Source organism: Drosophila mauritiana, chromosome 3R (assembly GCF_004382145.1).
Source record: "Drosophila mauritiana strain mau12 chromosome 3R, ASM438214v1, whole genome shotgun sequence".
Classification (NCBI taxonomy): Eukaryota; Metazoa; Arthropoda; class Insecta; order Diptera; family Drosophilidae; genus Drosophila; species Drosophila mauritiana.
Genome location: NC_046670.1, coordinates 7031179 through 7049785, shown reverse-complemented (window position 1 = coordinate 7049785; position 18607 = coordinate 7031179). Strand labels below are relative to the sequence as shown.

Here is an 18607-nt window from a genome sequence, read left to right as displayed (position 1 = left end):
GATGGCAGAAGTGTTTAACGAGCTCTCAATAATTTGACATCATTTTGCAGTAAGTAATCTCGGTGTGCGCTACATCCTGCTGCCACATGCCCCATTTAATTTGCGGGGAAAATATGAATATTTAAATTTTTATTGCCAGTGCATCTAATTGCTTTTAGTTTAATTGCTGTAAGGACGCCTTTTTGGGGCTTGTCTGTCTCTAAATCCATTTGTGTGTGTGTGTCAGTGTTTATGTGTCCTGAGTGCGAAAGGATTTGAGAACTCTGTGCTCCGTGCGAGAGATTTTGAGGGGAGTTTCCATTTAATGGAATTATGCGCTTAGGGGCACAAACTGATTCTAAGTGGAAAATGGAAAATATTTTACAATCTTCAAAGTTACTAAGTAATTTCTTTAGGGGCGTTGGCTGAAAAACTTAGGCAGCGTTTAATGAACGATTAGCCCAAGGACTAACTTAGACTTATACGTGCTGCTCTATTTTGAAAAAACTTAAAAAACTTGGCACTCTGTGCACCTGTCTCCTCCGAAACTTGCCTTCAATTGTCACTTTCTCGTATTATCCTCCGCAGAGATCAAATGCCTTGCGAACCCATCTCGGTAAATCCCCAACTTATTTGTTATATTAAAACCTTTTTCAGAGTTTCGCTGCCTTAGCGTCTCCGCATAAATCAAACCAAACATTAAATTATGCACACCAAGCGACAGACAAATCCTTCGCCAGGATCCGAGGACAAAGGAAAGAAAGCCGGCGAGAAAGGCAAAAGAGAAATGGGAAATCTGGTACAATTATGTGTTTAATGCATAAATCAAAAACTCATTTAAAATAAAATCATGGCTCTCAACAAATCGCAACACAAAAAGTCATAGCAGCAAAGCGCCCTGAAAGCAATTATGTACGAAAATCGCGAGGGGTAAGAATATGTATGTATGAAAAATTCAGAAAGCACGACACAAAAACGTGTGTACAAGATGTTGGTGAAAGGACATAAATTGAATGGCCCAAGAGTTTGGGGGAGAGCAGCTATTAAAAGTAATGCAGCATACACATCGTAATTTAGGGGTGGCGCTTGCAGCAAAATCATATCACTGAGCAGTGATGGCAAAAAAGCAAATAATGCAATTTTATAATTAAGACTAATATAGAACAAATATTAAATATGAAAACATTATTACCAAAAAATCAACGCTAAATATTTTTAAAAACCCAAACAAATGTTGTAAACCCTTACATATTGTTACTTTTAATCATGTGCTGGATTTTCCTTCTTAAATTAGTAACATTTTAATAACATTTTAAATGTGGTTCTACTTTCTACAATTCCTTGTAGCTAACCACTTTACGTATCAGGCTTTTCGAGCGAAGGATGTGCTTTGGCCTGAAAAAGGCCAACTTGGCATCGCTTGTGGCAGGACTCTGTCTCTGCGTCGCAGGACGCGTTCGAGTCTGTCAGCATGTCAACTGTCAGCCGCCACTGCTGCTCCCCACACGTGATGTCAGACACTCCAATGGCGCCTCCTCGGGAGCGACGGCAGTTGCATTGTTCGACGCCATTGCTGTTGCCACTGCCGCTGCACTTGGAGTTGCAGGAAGTGAATGGAGCTCTCGACCAGACAGGCAACTTCAGCCGGACGGGGAGTCAGTGGTGATGAGCAATAAGCTTGGCCAGAAAGGATGTGATCCCATCAAACTGTCAATGTCCGCTCAAACTCAAGTAATTGAAACCGAGTATTCTAATTATGCATTCAAAGTTGAATACTTAGCGACATTAGGGTTATATTACATATAAAATATATCTTTATCTCAATTAAAGTTTTTATAATCAATATTTTATTAATTATTACTATTTGTCTTACTAAGCTTCATTGCTAATTGGTTGTAGAGCCACATAAGTAATTTCTGGAGGATAATATATAATAAAATGCAATTATTTCATGGTCGTAGAATATGAATAAAAACCCTATTGTTTCCACACCGTGTGCATATATATGAACTCAAGGGTCACCGACTCTTTTGAGACTATCTTTAGATAACGCTTTTGTTCGCCACATGTCAAAGGGACGCAGTGGGCAAACAATTGAAGGTTTGAAGTGTGCGGAGAAGTGTGTGTGGGCCAAGTTAAGTGTCTCCTTTTGGCCTCCTTTCCTTTTTGGCCCATGTGCTCTCTAGTGGGTGTGACAAGTAGTTGGCTTCATTTCAAAAAGCCATTCGGCCAAATGGCCCAAGCACCGCACAAAGTTGAGGAATTTTAAGTGGAGCAAGTCAAGTGTTGCTCCGCAAAAATGTATTGACATCAATTTGATATTAAACAAGTCCAAGCCAATAAGGACGAAGTGAAAATGCTGGACTTGCAATCGTTGATGCACATGATAGACTCGTAATTTATGTCCTTCAACTGTTTTATTCACCAGCCGAGGATGTAAGTTAGCTATTTCTACATTCTCTAAATTCCCATAAGCTTAGACCCATGCAAGTGCACTATAATCGCATTTCATATGCATACGCAAAGTTATTTGTTTACCGACGAGTGCACAATATCCATTCTAAGCCAATATTGCGCCACTCAGCAGTATTATTGCAATTCAAACACTCAACAGCGGGTAATGCAATTTCGCAATGACTCTCGGTAACGCATCTTCTGGCTTTTTGCCTGTGTTTATTTATTGTGTTTGGTAACTTTTTAACACAATCCCATTGTAAGTTGGCTACTTCACCCTTTACGTGCCTCCTTTTTCCGCCGAGAGTTTGAAAAGTGCTTTATATTGATGGCTCCCATCATGCATTTTACAACCGAAATGGGCGTCTCCTTCCAGGACCTGAAATCCCCAACAAAAGAGGGGAAACTCTTTTTATCTCCATAGCTCTGGCAGATAATCGCTGGTAATAATTCATAACCATAAAATATCAATTTCTCGTCTACAGTTTTTGGTTTGCCGCTCATACATTCAAATCTCGTACGTCTGCCGGAAACGAGGGGAGTCCCATCCGAAGGACTTCGCAGGAGTGACATCAGCACCAGGAGGAGCAGCAGCATCATGGCAGACAGGCAGACAAGTGTATCGAGGACAAGTGACAGTTATAACGGCAGCACTTACAGCGCCAAAAACAAGCAGTCCTTCGGTACATCATCGGAGGATCGACTATATATGTACATGGTAAAACGGATGTGTGTCGAGAGGAAGGAACAGCTGCAGGGAAGCATACGCCCAACAATACAAATGTACGCCTGATTGGAGTTTGCAAGATTGCGATTTTTCACTTGCTGCGGCACAGACAGTCGCAACCCATGAAAAAACGAAAATAAATAAAAATAAAAACCAGGTGGTTATTTTGCGCTGAATTATTCATACAGCCAGATCATCGCTAAGCGTTTGTCGACGTACTAATTGAAGAGCTGGTTGATGGTTAGGATCGAACGCAAGGACTAACTTTAAATTTGTTTAAATTTCTTTAATATATATGGTATTTTATACCATATTCGAGAGGCAACAAGCCATGCGACATTAAATCATTACTAATACAACAGCAGCTGGAAGGGAGGTGCTAAAGAAAGCAAGCCGTGACAGTTACAAAACATTTTACAAGCAATTCAACAGAAACAATCCAGGAACAAGAGCTGAAAGTAGTAACCAGGGAGTGGAGTGGGCTCGAATTTAGGGGAAGACACCATCACCATCACCATCGCCAACCCCAGCCAGAATCAACGATAAAGTTGTCATAGTGTGGAGCGAACAATTCATCAGCGTCAATGTGATAAATTGTACTTCCACCGCACCGAAATTGCTTGAAATTTTTATTCCAAACGCAGGCAGGGGGCATTGAGAAGAGAAGATATGGTACCATGCCAAGTAGAACAAGATAAATTAGCCCCTTCAATTGAAATAAAAACAATACAATACTAACATTAAGCATACGCACCGTAAACACCGCGATGTTGATGATAAGAAACTAAGAACTTGGGTAATACGGCTGGTATAATTTCTTAATTAATTAGCAGTTTAAGTTGAAGTATATTAATGAATTAACTAGTGAAAAACAATCATCTATCGGTAACATAGATATACATTTTTATTTAATGCTTGAATACAAATGAAAATTCGTATGTTGCTCAGATTAAAGGCTTAATATGCTAACTTTTTGTGTATTGTTGTTGGCCCATATGTATAAAAACCGCAGGAAATAAAAAACAATCACGATGATGACCGCGAAAACCGAAGTGAGAGCTAATATTCTGAACAAAGGAATCAGTTTACATGTTTGTTGCAGGTGGTAATAAAATGCATAGGACTATAAAACCGCGGTCTTTGTTTAATTTGCTAACAATAAGAGAAGCACACTTTCTTGTTTCTAGGGTATTAACAAAAATCGGGCTATTAAACATTTTTTCTTTTCTACTGTTATGTAATAGTTCATTTATAACAATATACAGAACTATGACTAGGTGCAGACCTGACCGAGGAGGATTCGAGGGAAGCCTTTGAATACGCTAGATAATTAAGCTTCAAGCTTGAAGGACAGCCACTATGAGTGGCAGCCACACTCGTTCTCCGAGCTGGGGGCCAATGTCTGAAGTCGCGTTTTGTGGCGCGACCAACTAACTAAATGACTGGTTGAGTTGACAACTGACTGATAGACTGACTGACTGGCTAAATGACTAACTGACTAACTGACTGAGTGACGACCGCACACTAGAACCTTGTGGAGGATTGGAAGATTGGTTCGCCACCCTTGGGATGGAACCACAAAGCGCCTACCCCGACTTTGACTGACAGCTGTTGACTACTGGGTGGCTGACGAGCGCATATTCCCGTTGTTAACGACTCGTTTTGACATATTGAATTAAAATGTAAAAGAGCCCGGCGCAGCTAAGGAAATTACAGTCACTCAAAATAGTGGATTCGTCGGAAAATCGAATTTCCAATGAATCGCTGCCAATCGACCTTGCCTTGTTATGCGTGTTAATAAATTTCTAGCGGAGCTTTTCCAGAGGGCTGCCAAGATCATAAGCCTGCATAGAATTTAAATGCAAATGGAAAAATTATTTCCAGCCAATGGAAAACGCAAATGATGCTATTAAAATGCAAACGATTTTTTGTATTTATCTGAGAATTTTACACCAGACAGGCAAGGCAACAGGATAAAATATTCCCCACAACAAAAGTACCAATTGTGTGCTGCTTTTCTTGGGCTATGATGTGATAACTAGAATGTTATATTTAAGCATTTGCTTTTATTTAATAAAATATAAGTAATATTTCCGTTTAATCAGCAGTAACATTTAGTATTCTTCATTTGGAACTAATTAAAATAAATTATATAATAATATAGCGAAAATAAAGCCCACCGTTAGATAAAAAGTAATTGCTTTGCAATTGTTCTTCTCTATGCTTTGCTTTAATTCTAATTAAGTTCGGGAAAGTAAAATATTTTGTTTTAATTATAAACCTGCGCCAATTTTTTCCCCACTTTATGGCTGGGTGTGTGGTTAAGCTGCCATTTCAACTGCAATACCACTTCGACACCACCTGTAATGTCTTTTAAGGTAATAAAACTACCTGGCTAATACTCCTAGCCACGTGGGCACTTTTTACACAGTTACGAAATTAATTGAATTTAGGTAGATAAATGGTAAAAAAGTGAGGAAAACCAATTTAAAACTTTGTTTCCCAATGGCAATAGCTGTGCCATTGTAATCCCACTATTTACGATATTAGCTTAGTTGAAATAAATGTAAAAGCAATTTCCTAATTATTTTGACTACCGTTTCTGTTTTTTAGTATTCTTTTAAGCGAAGAAGAAGTATATAAAAGCCAAATTACCACAAAGTTTTATTAGACACCTAAAAAACAAGTTTAAATATAAACCAAAATAAAATAGACCTAATAATAGTTATAAATGGACTTTATTAACCTTTGAAGTGTTACTTGATTTTTGCTTTGCTTATAATTATGAATAAAATACTTTGGTTTTATGATTACAGCTAGTGCGGCTTGCCATAAATTCGAACTAATAAACGGCAAAGCCAACAATAAACTCAAGGCAAAACAGCGTTTCTTTTTATGTTCGCAGGATAATTTATGCATTCGGTTTTATGGGAAAATAGGTGAGTAAATAAACGGCGTCGAATCCAGAAACTCAAATGGCAATAAAAATGAAACTATACGTTAATTGCAATTCCCAATTGACCACAAAACGAACACGAGCCACAAAATTTCCAACATAAACTCGACCAAGCGCTTTGACAAACGACCGTGGATGTGTGGGTGTGAGTGTGGCTGTGTGGCAATGTGTGTGTGGGCCGTGGCATAAAGTAGCTAATTGCCGTTAGTTATGTTGCCACCCACAAAATTCCGCAATTAATGTATCTCCCTCTAGCGGAAAAATGTGTGTGTTGTGCGGTTAAAAGACCAGCAAATGTTCGTTCTGGCAAAACACAAATTGAGCTAAGAGTGTAAAAAAGGATGCTACATTTTATTTTCTATGCTGCGGAATTCTACTCTCTCAAAAAAAAAAATAGTATTAATAGTATGATAATAAATTAAACTAAATTATCCCGTTTCTAACTATCCCAGTTAGATAAGGCGAATTAAAAGTGTGATTTGGAGTCTGTTGCATAAACGGGATGCACTTGATTTTAAGCTTCACTCACAATGTAATACTGACTTGGAATAAGCCAGCAATTCAAGGATCAAAATACAATTCAAGTTTCATAAAATCGAAGTTTTGAGTTATTGGTCATCTTAAGAAATTGGTTTGCATATCATCTATTGTTTCTTAACAATTCCCTCAAGCTAAACATATGTTTACTTCCCTTATTTTCCTTTCAGAAGAAATTAAGCAGAAGAATATGCCATGATACTAGAATTGGCTTGGCAACCCAATCTCATTAAGTCAGAAAAAATATACAAATGCTATTTTAAATATATTCAATATAAAACCGAGATTTTAAAAGTGGAGGCACAAAGGGGCTAAGGAAGTTGGTAATGAATCGAAGCTTGACATATTTTCAAAAGTATCGGTTACTACTATGGAAGGACATAAAACTACAGCTTACCAATTGGATAGAATTAGTTATGATCATTTTCCTTTCAGTTTTAATGCCCATAATTTTTTCTATTGGCACAAAAGTAGCAAAATCAATCTTTCCCCCCGATATAGAAATGGAAAAGAGTCCCGGCCCGAAAAGTGTCAATACAAGTTTGTAAGTAAATATTTAATTAAGGGAAACATATACTAACATTATTTTATTTAGATTCCAAGACTTATATTTTACACCTAACAATGGGATACTAGAGCAATTAATTACTCAGCTTGCAAATATTTCCGACTTTAAAAATGTCGAAGTGTTTGACACCAACACTGAACTCTACTTGCAATTGATGATCAACACAAAAGCAATAGGTATTGCGTTCCCCAGTGAATGGTATGACATTAAATCCTGCCCGGAAGAGCTAAATCTAACCATATTTATGCCGTTATCCATAAAAAGAAAAGATTTCAAATATTTCGAATCGGGCTTTTTATTGCTACAAGAGCGAATATCGAAAATATTCATATTTTTTAAGAATGCCGGAAACGGGAAGCTTCCCAGTGTTCTGATGAATCATTTTCCATACCCCTTATATGTGCCCAATCATTATGCGGAGTCGGCAAAAGCCATGACATATATGACCCTAGTATCGTTTCTTCTTCCCTGCATCACAATTGTCAAGGTATGATAAAAAAAAAACTAAGTACTTTAATAAAACCCCCTTAACCTCATTTTGTTGCAAAGTATGTAGTAGCTGAAAAGGAGCGCCAGCAAAAAGCTGTTCTAACTGCAATGGGATTTAGTAATAGTATTCACTGGCTGGCCTGGTATACCAAATCGATTATACTGTTGATACTATGTCTGTTAATTATGATTGCTATTTTTTCTATTGGCTTGATTTATGAGTTTAGCAGCCTGGTTTGCCTGATGACCATTTTTCTGGTATACGTCCATTCACTTGTGCTTTTTGCCTTCTTCGTAAGCTCATTTTTCTCAAGAAGTCTATCGGCCGTCGTGGCCACAATTTTGATATACTTGGCCACGGCTCTTCCCTTTCTGATTGTGGGTACGGAGAAATCTAGTCTTGCAGCCCAAACGGCTGCCAGTATTGGGCTTAACTCTGGGCTGTTCTACATTTTGGATTCGGTGGCCGTAATGGAGATGCAGTCGGTGGGAGCGCAATGGTATACCATACACAATACTGCATCTAGTGGCCATAAGCTCAGCATTGTGGGCCACATGCTCATCATGATTTCGATCAGCTGGATTGATCTGCTCATCTGCCTGTACATAGAGGCGGTGCGAACTGGTGAGTTTGAAGTACCTCAGCCATGGACCTATCCATTCCAAAGAAGATATTGGTGTCCGCTCCGAAATGTGTCTTCAGTTTTTCACCAAGGAGCGCTTTTGTCCCTTGCAAAGACAAATTCCGAAGGAAATTTACCCGGAACGAATCCAACAGGACAACCGTTTATCTACCTCGATGATCGAACCCAAGAAAATTTTCAGAGGGTAAACATAAACAAAAAAATCGGCATAGAAATTAGAAGTCTTTCCAAGACTTTCGGATTTCGCCATGTGGTTAAGGATCTATTCATTAATGTGTACGAAAATGAGATAACAGCGTTGGTGGGTCACAAAGGTTCTGGAAAAACTACCATCATAATGATGCTCTGCGGGATTTTGCCACCCACTACGGGAACAGTCCTGATCAATGGATACGATATAGTTACTGAAGCAAAAGTAGCAAAAAGTAGTTTGGGAATCTGCCCTCAACACAGTGTCATTTTCAAAGGAATGAGTGCCAAAGATCACATCTACTTCTTTAGTCGCGTAAAGGGCTACAACAAAACAGAGGCCTTGATGGAATCGAATATCTACATCAGCAAGCTTGGCTTGGTCGATTCACAAAAATGGGACGCCATGAAACTATCACCAGGTAATCAGCGACGATTGTCACTGGCCTGTGCCCTTTGTGCCGGCTCCAAGGTAATCCTCTGCGACGAGCCATCCTCCGGTTTGGATGCCATTGGTCGGCACGAGCTATGGCGATTTTTGCAGAAGGAGAAGCATGGACGCACCATCTTGATGACAAGCCAACAGTTGGAGGAGGGTGAAATCATTGCCGACCGCATAGCTATCATGAACGATGGACAGGTTTTGTGCTATGGCACTTTGGGATACCTAAAACATTTACCATACACCAGCTATACACTCTCCTGCCAAATGGCTCCCAATAGCAAAGCGGACAACCTGACGGATCTCGTTAAATTCTATATGACCACCACTTCTCCGGTGTTCCTCGGAGTTGATGTGAGCTACAAGCTGCCACGAAGCAAAATAGACCGGTTTCCGGAGTTGTTCCAACAGCTGGAGGAGAATAAAAAAAGTCTCAATGTCGTCAGTTTTGGAGTGAGCGATTCAAGCCTCGATGGGATCTATCTCAGTTTGGATTATGGTCAGGGTGGTTTACGACTCAGGGGCGGTGCTGACCAAGGAGTTAATGGTAAGATTGGAATTAGTGTGCGCTTGTATTCATACCATAGGGTATATATTCAATTACATATATTTTATTAATTTTGATTTGCAGAAAAAGCCGAGTTTGGAGTTCAAACGGACAAGTCAATTCGGACGAAGAAAGTATCAAGGTATCAGCTTAAAATGGACCCCCCAAACGAAACGATACTAAAAACAAGAACGCCCATAAACCCAATAGCAATATGGAGGCCAAAGGATCGGGAAAAAGGGAGTTGTATGGCCCAATGGCAGGCAATGTTTATAAAAAAAAAAAATTACACTGCGTCGCGAGCACTGATTTTCATTTTAATCCTCATCATCCCACTTTTCTATTATGTCATAGTACTTAGTACTGCCGCCTCGGAAAAATGTGACCATCGAACGGATAAACAACCGGTGCTCGCATTGTCGCTGGACTATTATAGCTATGATGACATGGTCATCTTACTCGAAGTTGATAAGCAGTTGTACAAGAGCGAAGGAGAGGCCTACGTCGAATTGGTCAAGGAGCCAGCAACGGTCGAAAACGTAGACTCAATTTTTTCGCATCTATTCAAAGCACCGCCAATAATACGCCGTGATATTAAGCGTAAATACGTATGTGGTGCTTCGTTTAATAATGTGTCAACTATCACGGCCTGGTACAATAGCGATGCCTTCGAACACTCCGCACCCATTGCCATGAATTTGGTCTATAATGCCCTGGGAAAGGCAGTGTTTGAAGACCAAGATTTTAGTATTTTGGTAAACCGAGGTGATCTTCATGATTTCGTTTGGTTAAATAACGCTACAAGTAAAGGGCAAAGGTATAAACGACAGAATGATCCGGACTATTGGGATTATCCGGACTATGAAATTCAGGAATATGATGTTGTTATCCAACCAAACACCTCCAGCTCATCCGGTCATCCCTATGAATCTAAACCAGGGGATGCTAATAAAATTACTGTTCAGATGTCCATATTAGAAGCAGCTTCAACATTATATAATGAAAAAGGCAAAAGGAAGCAACTCTTCGGTTCACTTATTATAATAACAGCGTATATAGCCCTGGCTTTAAGCATATTTTCCATATTTGTAACCAAGGAGCGTGTGGAGCATTTTAAAACGCAACAAGAAATTTACGGAGTGACCCTATTCTACTTCTGGTTAACCCACTTTGTAGGCGATTTTCTAATATTTGCCATTTACATGGTGGCTTTAACAATTGCAATATATCATTTTACAATATGGTACCAAGTGATTATAATGCTTCTACTTATTGGATTTGCCTGCCTGCCATTTGTGTACCTATGCAGTTTATTGTTTAATCGACCTAATATTGCATTTGCTGGAATATTTACGATTCTGGTAATGACGGGTAAGTAACAAAAACATAAAGCAGGTAATACAAATTAGTATGAAATAAAACGATCTATCTTTAAAACTGAGGGTTAGGGATGTAGATTGTATAAGATAACTATAAAAACCAGTTACCATTTTAAATGATATAAGATAACTATAAAAACCAGTTACCATTTTAAATGATATAATTATAATTATCTTTCTGTGTAGGTGGAATGCTATTTTCCTTTCTGTATATGTTGACCCTAATCACGGAAGTAAATTTTACGACAGTATTTGCGATACTTCCAATGTACGTCGGAACCTTTGGCCTATTTAAATGCCTCGCGTGGCGTGAATATTGCAATCGTGAAGTACTTCCTCCGATCGAAGAACTTGATTGTAAATTCGGAAATTGTAACGTGTTCTGTGCGTGCAAACGTTAGTACTTTTAATTTACATTATGCATTCTACTTGATTAACTTGTTTTATTGTTGGGCAGCCGCACATTATTGGATAGAGATATGGCTACTGATGGTCCACTGCTTGGCTTGGTTTATATTTCTTTGGCTTTCGAACTTTGGATACGAAATTGGCTACAGATTTAAGCCAAAGCTATCCAACCGGAATTGGCATACTAATGGGAAACACATTCGTGTTCTGGACGAAGAGAGGCGAGTGGGTCAAATCCCGAAGTACGAGCATGAGGATTATCCAATAATTGTTGACCAGGTTACCAAGAACTACTGCCGCACAAAAAGAGCTGTCCAATTAGTGTCATTCGCGATAAGACCGTATGTACTATATTAAACTAATATCCTAAATAGCTTAAACACATGATTATAAATAGCGGCGATACTTTTGGCCTTCTGGGTGCGCAAGGAACTGGAAAGACATCTATTTTCCAGATGATTGCGGGCGAGACCTGCATGTCCCATGGCAACATCTATGTGAGAGGACACAGTCTGAGGGAACACAGGAATGATGCTAAAATGGAGGTCGGCTACTGTCCCCAAGGCGATACGGCCCCCAATTACCTCACTGGTCGGCAGCTGCTTAGGATCCATTGCCTGCTCCATGGAGTGCCGAAACAGCATATCAAGGCGGTGTCCGAGCAAATGGCCATCGAATTCAACTTTAAGGATCAACTGGACAGGCCGATTCATACATATAGTGGTGGAAAGAAGAGAAAACTGAATATTGCCCTCGCTATCGATAGCGGGTCCGTACTTTGTCTCGATGAGACAAATGGTAGTGTCGATCACGCGACCCAAAGGTTTATTTGGCGAAAACTGGAGGCTGTAAAGAGCAGCGGAAGACCGGTACTCCTGACCACCCATAGCATGGAGGAGGCCAATGCAGTGTGCTCGAAAGTGGCTTTCCTGGTTGCCGGCGAGATGATGTTAATCGGATCAATGCAGCAGGTGCGATCAGAAGTAACTAATACCATAGTGATAAGGCTTAGGGTCAATCCCAGTGAGGGAGAGTAAGTACCGTGATTTTGAAGTGTATCAGGATACATCCTGGATATTTCGCTAAAGAAATCATGAATTTTCTGTTAACTCGTAAATATTTAATACAATTTATTCTTAATTTTTTATTTTTTAAAGACTGAAACGAAGATATCGACAACTTATAGCTGATATGGCAGACCTCTTTCCGTTGGCTACATTACAGTAAGATCCAATTAATCACGCATGGAACGATATAATCTAACCTAAGGTACTATTCCATTTTAATATTTTAAGCGAAGCCTTTGAAACTTGTCTCATATATCACATAAACATTAATGTTACAACGCTGTCCAACTTGTTTTACCAAATGGAAAAGATACGAAATGAAGGACTGTTGGAGGACTATTCCATAACGCAGGTTTCCCTGGACGAAATTTACAGAATACTGGATGATGAAGAAGATCCGAATCTCGTCGACCTAGACTCTACTCATAATAGCGAAGTTTCAGAGGACATACGAGACACAACGAGAGACACAACGAGAGACACAACGAGAGACACAAATTTAGCATCAGATGTGGGTATACAAAAAGAAAAGGATAAACGGAAAAAAGTGGAAGAGGATGATACAAACACGCAAAAAAGTAGCGAAACTAGGAAACCGAGTATAAAGAGAAGACCGGCAACTCAAACCGATAGTACTGATACCGATGAAATGGAAGTAGAAAAAGGCGAAAAATTAAAAAAGAAAACTTCAACATTTTTTCAAGATTGAAAATCGAACATTTTGTAAGTCCTTATATTTTTCTAGGGTTCAAGAAATATTTATACTTTATCACGCCTTAACTTGCATAACTTTCAAACCAAAGACGAGGGCAAAGCAGTATTTGTATTCATTAAGGAATTTCCGCAAGTTTTCCCGGCTTTCTTTTCCCCCATCCTTTTGGTCCTGCACTTAAGCTTTTTGGTGTGCCTGGCTGACTTCTGAGGGCAACGGTTGATTAAAATGTCAAATGCCTTGCATATTTTAAATGCCATCGCGTCAACCCTCGAGGAAAATTCATCCGAAAATTGAGGCGCAGGCCGAAAAGCACACAAGGACCATACAACGGGGCAATTAAGGATAAGAAGAACTCAGCTAAAACCAAGGACGAGTCCCAGAATATGAATGGCGCATACTTAATTGCCTCAGCAGGTGTTTAAGAATTGCGTATATGGGGGCGGAAACGTTATACAATTTTTACCAGTATTATTTCTAAATTCGTAAATATGTCTAAAATGATACATTTCTTTTACCACTGCATTTTTTTAAATAAATATAATACTATTTCCTTTCTCAATGCGGTGTCGCAACGTTTACCCTTTGGTTATTACCTGAAACGATAATAAATAATAAACACACAAATTTGATTAGTTTAGATTGAAGAAGCAGTGCGTAGTGTAAAATAGTTTCGGCGAAAAACAACAAACTTAAATTAAAGCCCAACTTTTGGCGAGCACTTTGAAAAATGGCAACCGAAAGGCGAAAGTTTCCCGGTTATCAAGTGTTGGCCAAGTTAGCGTTTGCCGGAGCGAAAAACAAATTGTTGCTGGGCTGCAACCAATGGTGCTTAAGATAAAGCTGCCGAGCCAAACGACAAAGATGGCAAATACTAATTTTGCAGGGCAACGCAGAAACGGCTAATGCCCAACTGCGCGATGCGAAGTAGGACGAGTTGAGTTCGCTCGCAAAACTTTCTTCAAAACAAAGTGAAAATGGGAAAAATAAAGAAAATGGTGGCCAAAAAGCAGCAAAAGCGAAAGCTTAAATTAGTCAGGCGCAAAATCAAGGCGCTGACTCTTAATGTTGATATATTAACTTGTTACCATCGCTTTAGCCGGTGAGAAAGGAGTGCGAAGTACAGAATTAATTGTAGTCAACCGGGGAAACAAATAAATTGCTAGGGTCCGTATAATAAAACTTAAAGCAGCAGCTTTCTTCTATATTTCTGGAAAAATTGCTTCCAAAAATATTTATTTTCAAAGAATGTTTTTTTTTTTGCTGATTTATAGCTAGAGTTTTGTTAGTTTGCAATTTTTTTTGGTATTTAAGAGTTTAAGCAAGACTTTTTAATAACATTCACTATATAATAGAACAACTTGTTGTATGATCCTCTTAGTTTTTTAATAGAACAAACACCCTGTTATCCTTTGGATCAAATGTTTCCATGTTACAAAGGCATCATAAGAGCTATTGTTTTACTAAATTCCTTTTTCAATTTTTTGCACTAACTCAAACTTTTACGTTTTTTCACTGTTGTCGGGCTAAAATAATAAATCACAGAAAATATATGCGCCCGACACTGTTTCTCCCTTCTTGCCCTTTTTTTTTTTTGGCTCTAATGTTCGCTGCTTATGAGCGAGTAGAGTGTGTGTGTGTGTGTTCCGGAAACACGTCAGCATGTTATGGCAGCGGAAGCTGATATAGCTGGGATCGGGTGGGTAGGAGGCAGACCAGCCAGGTTGCATGTAATGAGGCACTGATTGGTGCCTGAGAAATTGCCGCTTGGAGAGCTCTGCTGATTATTTTGCACCATTTTATACGCTCGGGCTCCAACTTGTGAGCTAAATCAAACAAGTTGACACTTGCCACGCCCTGCTTTTTAGCACGGGCGCATGCATAACTTTTGCCACTTTATGTGGATGAGGAGTTGGATGTGGAGGTGGAGTTGGAAGTGGAGGTGGATGTGGCGTCAAGAACTTAACCTGCATCCTGTTGCAGTTGGCAGGCAAAATGTCGTAGAGCGACCAGACGCGCACCCCTGCCTTTTGGCCCATTATGCATTGTGACACTACTTTTCTTTTCTTTCTACCATTTTTCCCGCTGCTTGGGAATTTTCGCAGCTCTGTTTCTCAAGTGGCAAGCGGAGCTGTCTTTCCCACGACTGCTGGCTGCACTTTGCATAACTTTGTTGCATACTTTTGAGCGTGTTTCGTCCCCGGATCGTGTTTCACAGCTCCCGTTGGAGCTGTATCCCCAACCTGGCCTGTCCCACCATGCTACTCTGTGCTGTACCACTGCCACATTATGTATTATAAAAGCATAAACATTATGTCTGACGTTTACTTAATGCTCGAATAACTCGGGAGCTGGAAAACTTTTCAATAATTACTGCGAAAAACATCACAGAGGCAACCGACCTAAGCAGGTGTGGTTTGAGTAGGCACAAAAGTTGGCTTGTGCGTCTGCAAGAAATAGGAGCAGCATTGTGCGCTTAAATTTATTCAATTAGTAATATAATATTAAAGTAATGTATTCTATTGGTAATATAATATTATAGTTATGTATCGAAAATAAGAAATATTTCAGGTTTCAATGTTTCTCTTTTACAAATATTGTATACTACAAGACAAATACTTCCTAAATGATTAAAAAGTAATCATTAAAGCATCTGATAAATACAAATATAAATAGGAATTACGGTTGGATATTAAATTTGCTATTTAAGGCACGAAGCAAAAGGGATTCCATTCTTGAAATATATATTCGATTAAAGCAGCTTTGCAGTAACACTCCAAGGTATTATAATTTTCAATTCATGGTAGTGGGCTCACATTCTCCGCCTTCCCTCAAAAGTCCTCTTATGTGATGAGCAACAACAAGAAGCCAACATCGCAGAGTCTTATCCCCCGAAATCCCCCCCAGTCGCCTCTATAAACAAGAATATCTCGCCCGTTTAAGCCCGTCAAAGCTGCTGCAATTACCTTGTTAATACGCATAAAAATGCTCTAACAAGCGAGAGGCAGAGACTGGAGCCCACTTTGAACCCAGAAAGTCGGGGAATCCCCTGTGAGGCAGCTTTGCCGACAGCGACAAAACGCAATCAGATTAAAAAACAATGCAAAAAGAACCGAGTTTTCTTTTTCATTTGCCCCGTAACGCACAACAGTTTTAATCCGCTTTTAATTGCCTGAAATCCAATTGGCGACCTACATAGCAACCTGGTTCAAAGTTACTCGCATCCTCTAGCCACTGCCCAATCCCGATCTCAATCCCGCACACCCACAATCCGTAGCCCGTGAAATGGACAAGCAATTAGTAAAGTAAAAAAAAAAAACGTAGAAACTAGTTTGTTGAACTCGGGGCTGAAGGGGTCAAATAAAAACTTATACCGCATTCCAGCTTGAAGGTGGCAAATTCAAAAAGTAGGCAACCAAAAGTGTTTCATCCAACCGCCAATGATAAAATTGCCCTGGCCACAAATGTTTTATTTGATTTGATAATTTACTAAATTAGCTCTCAGATTGACAGTTTCTTAAGGTGCATTTTAAATTGTATCTTAGCAGCACAATCCTTTTAACTAGATAATTTTAATTACATTCGACAGCAGATTGCTAACAAAAGTACAAAAACCTATTGTTCCATAAATGAGCAGCGAAACCGCAATATTATGCCAAGGTGTGCAAATTTTCAGTGACAAGAAAACCCAATTTCCACCTCTAGTTTGGTCTTTTTTCTTACTGGTTTTTCCTTCGTTGTCAGTTGGCTTTGTTGACACTCTTCTGCCCGCCTGCACTTGACATTATTCACAGGAAGGATAAATCGTCTTGGCTGTTTTTCTTACCAGCTGGACAGTGCCTGTAACTGTCTTGAATTGACTTGGCTAAATTCAACGAGGCTTTGCTGTCATATTGTGTTGCCCCAGTAAGCTGCCAAAACCACTAAATTCTAATTGTAATTGCGTTTTGACAGGTGCCCCAAGAACTTATTCTGCTTTTCACACTGTGCCCCGCGAAGTGAATAGAGTGTCACCTTGAATGTTATTGAAAAAGTTCCAAATTAGGCGTTAAGTAATAAAAGTAGTAGATAAACATATATAACACATATATTTATTACAAGTGAAGTATACATCTTAGTTCTGCTCGGAAGAAATATCTTCGCTGCAAGTAAAGAGTAATTTAACCAGTATATAACCTTCTGTTAAAATCATTTATAAATTGCGATCCAGGACGATGCTAACTAACCCACACAAATTTATTATGGCCCAGTCTAGGTGGGCGTCGTCCGGCGTGAGAATGAAGATAATAAATTCTCGCACTAAAACCTGAGCGACATTCAACAAAATAATTACCAGCATATTTCGAATGTCTCACGGGGCGCACCCAGCCACAATTTATCATTTTGCCTCAGCTGTGGGCCAACTCAGGAGGCCAACTAGTGGGTGAACCGGTGGGTGAATAGTGGGTGGGTGGGTGTGTAGGAGAAGAGGAGCTCATTTCATAACTCAAAAGCCTCGAGAGTCATTTATAAGGCTGGAAGGCGAAAAGTTGTTTTTTCCTGCAAGTGGAGCGAAGGCGGGTGGGAAACTTTGACTTGAACTTGTTATTTAACACTTTGCAGGCGAGCTGACACAAGTGGGCGTGGTCAGGGGCGTTTAGAATGCGTATATGTACGTACGATCATATAAATGCACATGAGGGGGGAGGGCGGAATGGGTGGCCGGAGGGGTGCATGGAGTCCAAAGGATGGATGGTCCAACATGCACGGACACTTGAGACAGTCCGGAGTACTCGACGGGATATTTCGTTTGAAGTGCGAATAGTTTAGGCGAGCATTCGTCTCTGCAGTTGGTGTGTGTGTGTGTGCCAGTATTCTCAGTTAAGCATGGCAAACACGTCGTATTAGTAATTAATTACACTTGTGCCGGGGAGTGCTAGACAGAGACGGCAGACGGGGGGAAAGAGCACGACTTCTAGACTCTCAGTTTGACATGTGATTATGCGCTTTTAGCATCTGTTTGCAAATTGGTACGACCATGCACGTGTCCTGTCAGTTGTCATCTGTGCACTTTGCAATTACCCAATCGCATCAAATGGAAAACATTGAACCGTGCGACCACAAGTATCTCAAGGTGTCAGCCGTAATTTATTCAAAATCGATTTGAAAGAAATCCAAAAAGGCTTAGTTTATGTTTGACAGCAAAGCAAGTACTTGTAATTGCATTTGGTCAACCATTTTATATAACTCTTCACTCGATTTAAGACTCATTAAAATGTATGTTCTTAACTCGCTTAAGCTTAAGCCCCTTGCAAGATTGCAACCATTTTTTCGGCTAAGAATTCGCAACGTTGCCCCGAAAAGTAGGCATCATAAAGTCTGCGTGGAAACTTTCAAAGTTGGGAAAACTTTAAAGAATGCAGTAAAGGTAGTAGTTCCCTCTCATAACGCTTCACTTGCTCTCATCTTCTTTTGGTTGGCATAAGTTGGCAAGGGAAAAAAATATAAATTCATCCTGCTAAGCGAGTTT

General features: G+C 39.7%; 2 protein-coding genes across 2 annotated transcripts in view; one reads left to right on the top strand and one right to left on the bottom strand.

Annotated features, from left to right (window-relative positions):
- Positions 1-18607, bottom strand: part of LOC117142610 (heparan-sulfate 6-O-sulfotransferase 2) — a 78595-nt gene that overhangs the window by 36216 nt on the left and 23772 nt on the right. The window lies entirely within an intron of this gene.
- On the top strand, positions 6902-13631 carry LOC117142608 (ATP-binding cassette sub-family A member 3). The gene is made up of 10 exons (XM_033306688.1): positions 6902-7197; positions 7249-7708; positions 7771-9532; positions 9617-10903; positions 11098-11307; positions 11369-11660; positions 11717-12352; positions 12477-12542; positions 12615-13109; positions 13190-13631. Exons 1-9 carry the CDS (start codon positions 6980-6982, stop codon positions 13093-13095), a joined length of 5412 nt encoding a protein of 1803 aa, XP_033162579.1. The 5' UTR covers positions 6902-6979; the 3' UTR covers positions 13096-13109; positions 13190-13631.

Bases quoted from the DNA above. Each gene is read 5' to 3' on its own strand.
- LOC117142608 (XM_033306688.1), top strand. From the start codon at position 6,980: ATGAATCGAAGCTTGACATATTTTCAAAAGTATCGGTTACTACTATGG. The intron at 7,198-7,248 runs GTAAGTAAATAT...TATTTTATTTAG, and splicing joins AAAAGTGTCAATACAAGTTT to ATTCCAAGACTTATATTTTA. The intron at 10,904-11,097 runs GTAAGTAACAAA...CTTTCTGTGTAG, and splicing joins TACGATTCTGGTAATGACGG to GTGGAATGCTATTTTCCTTT.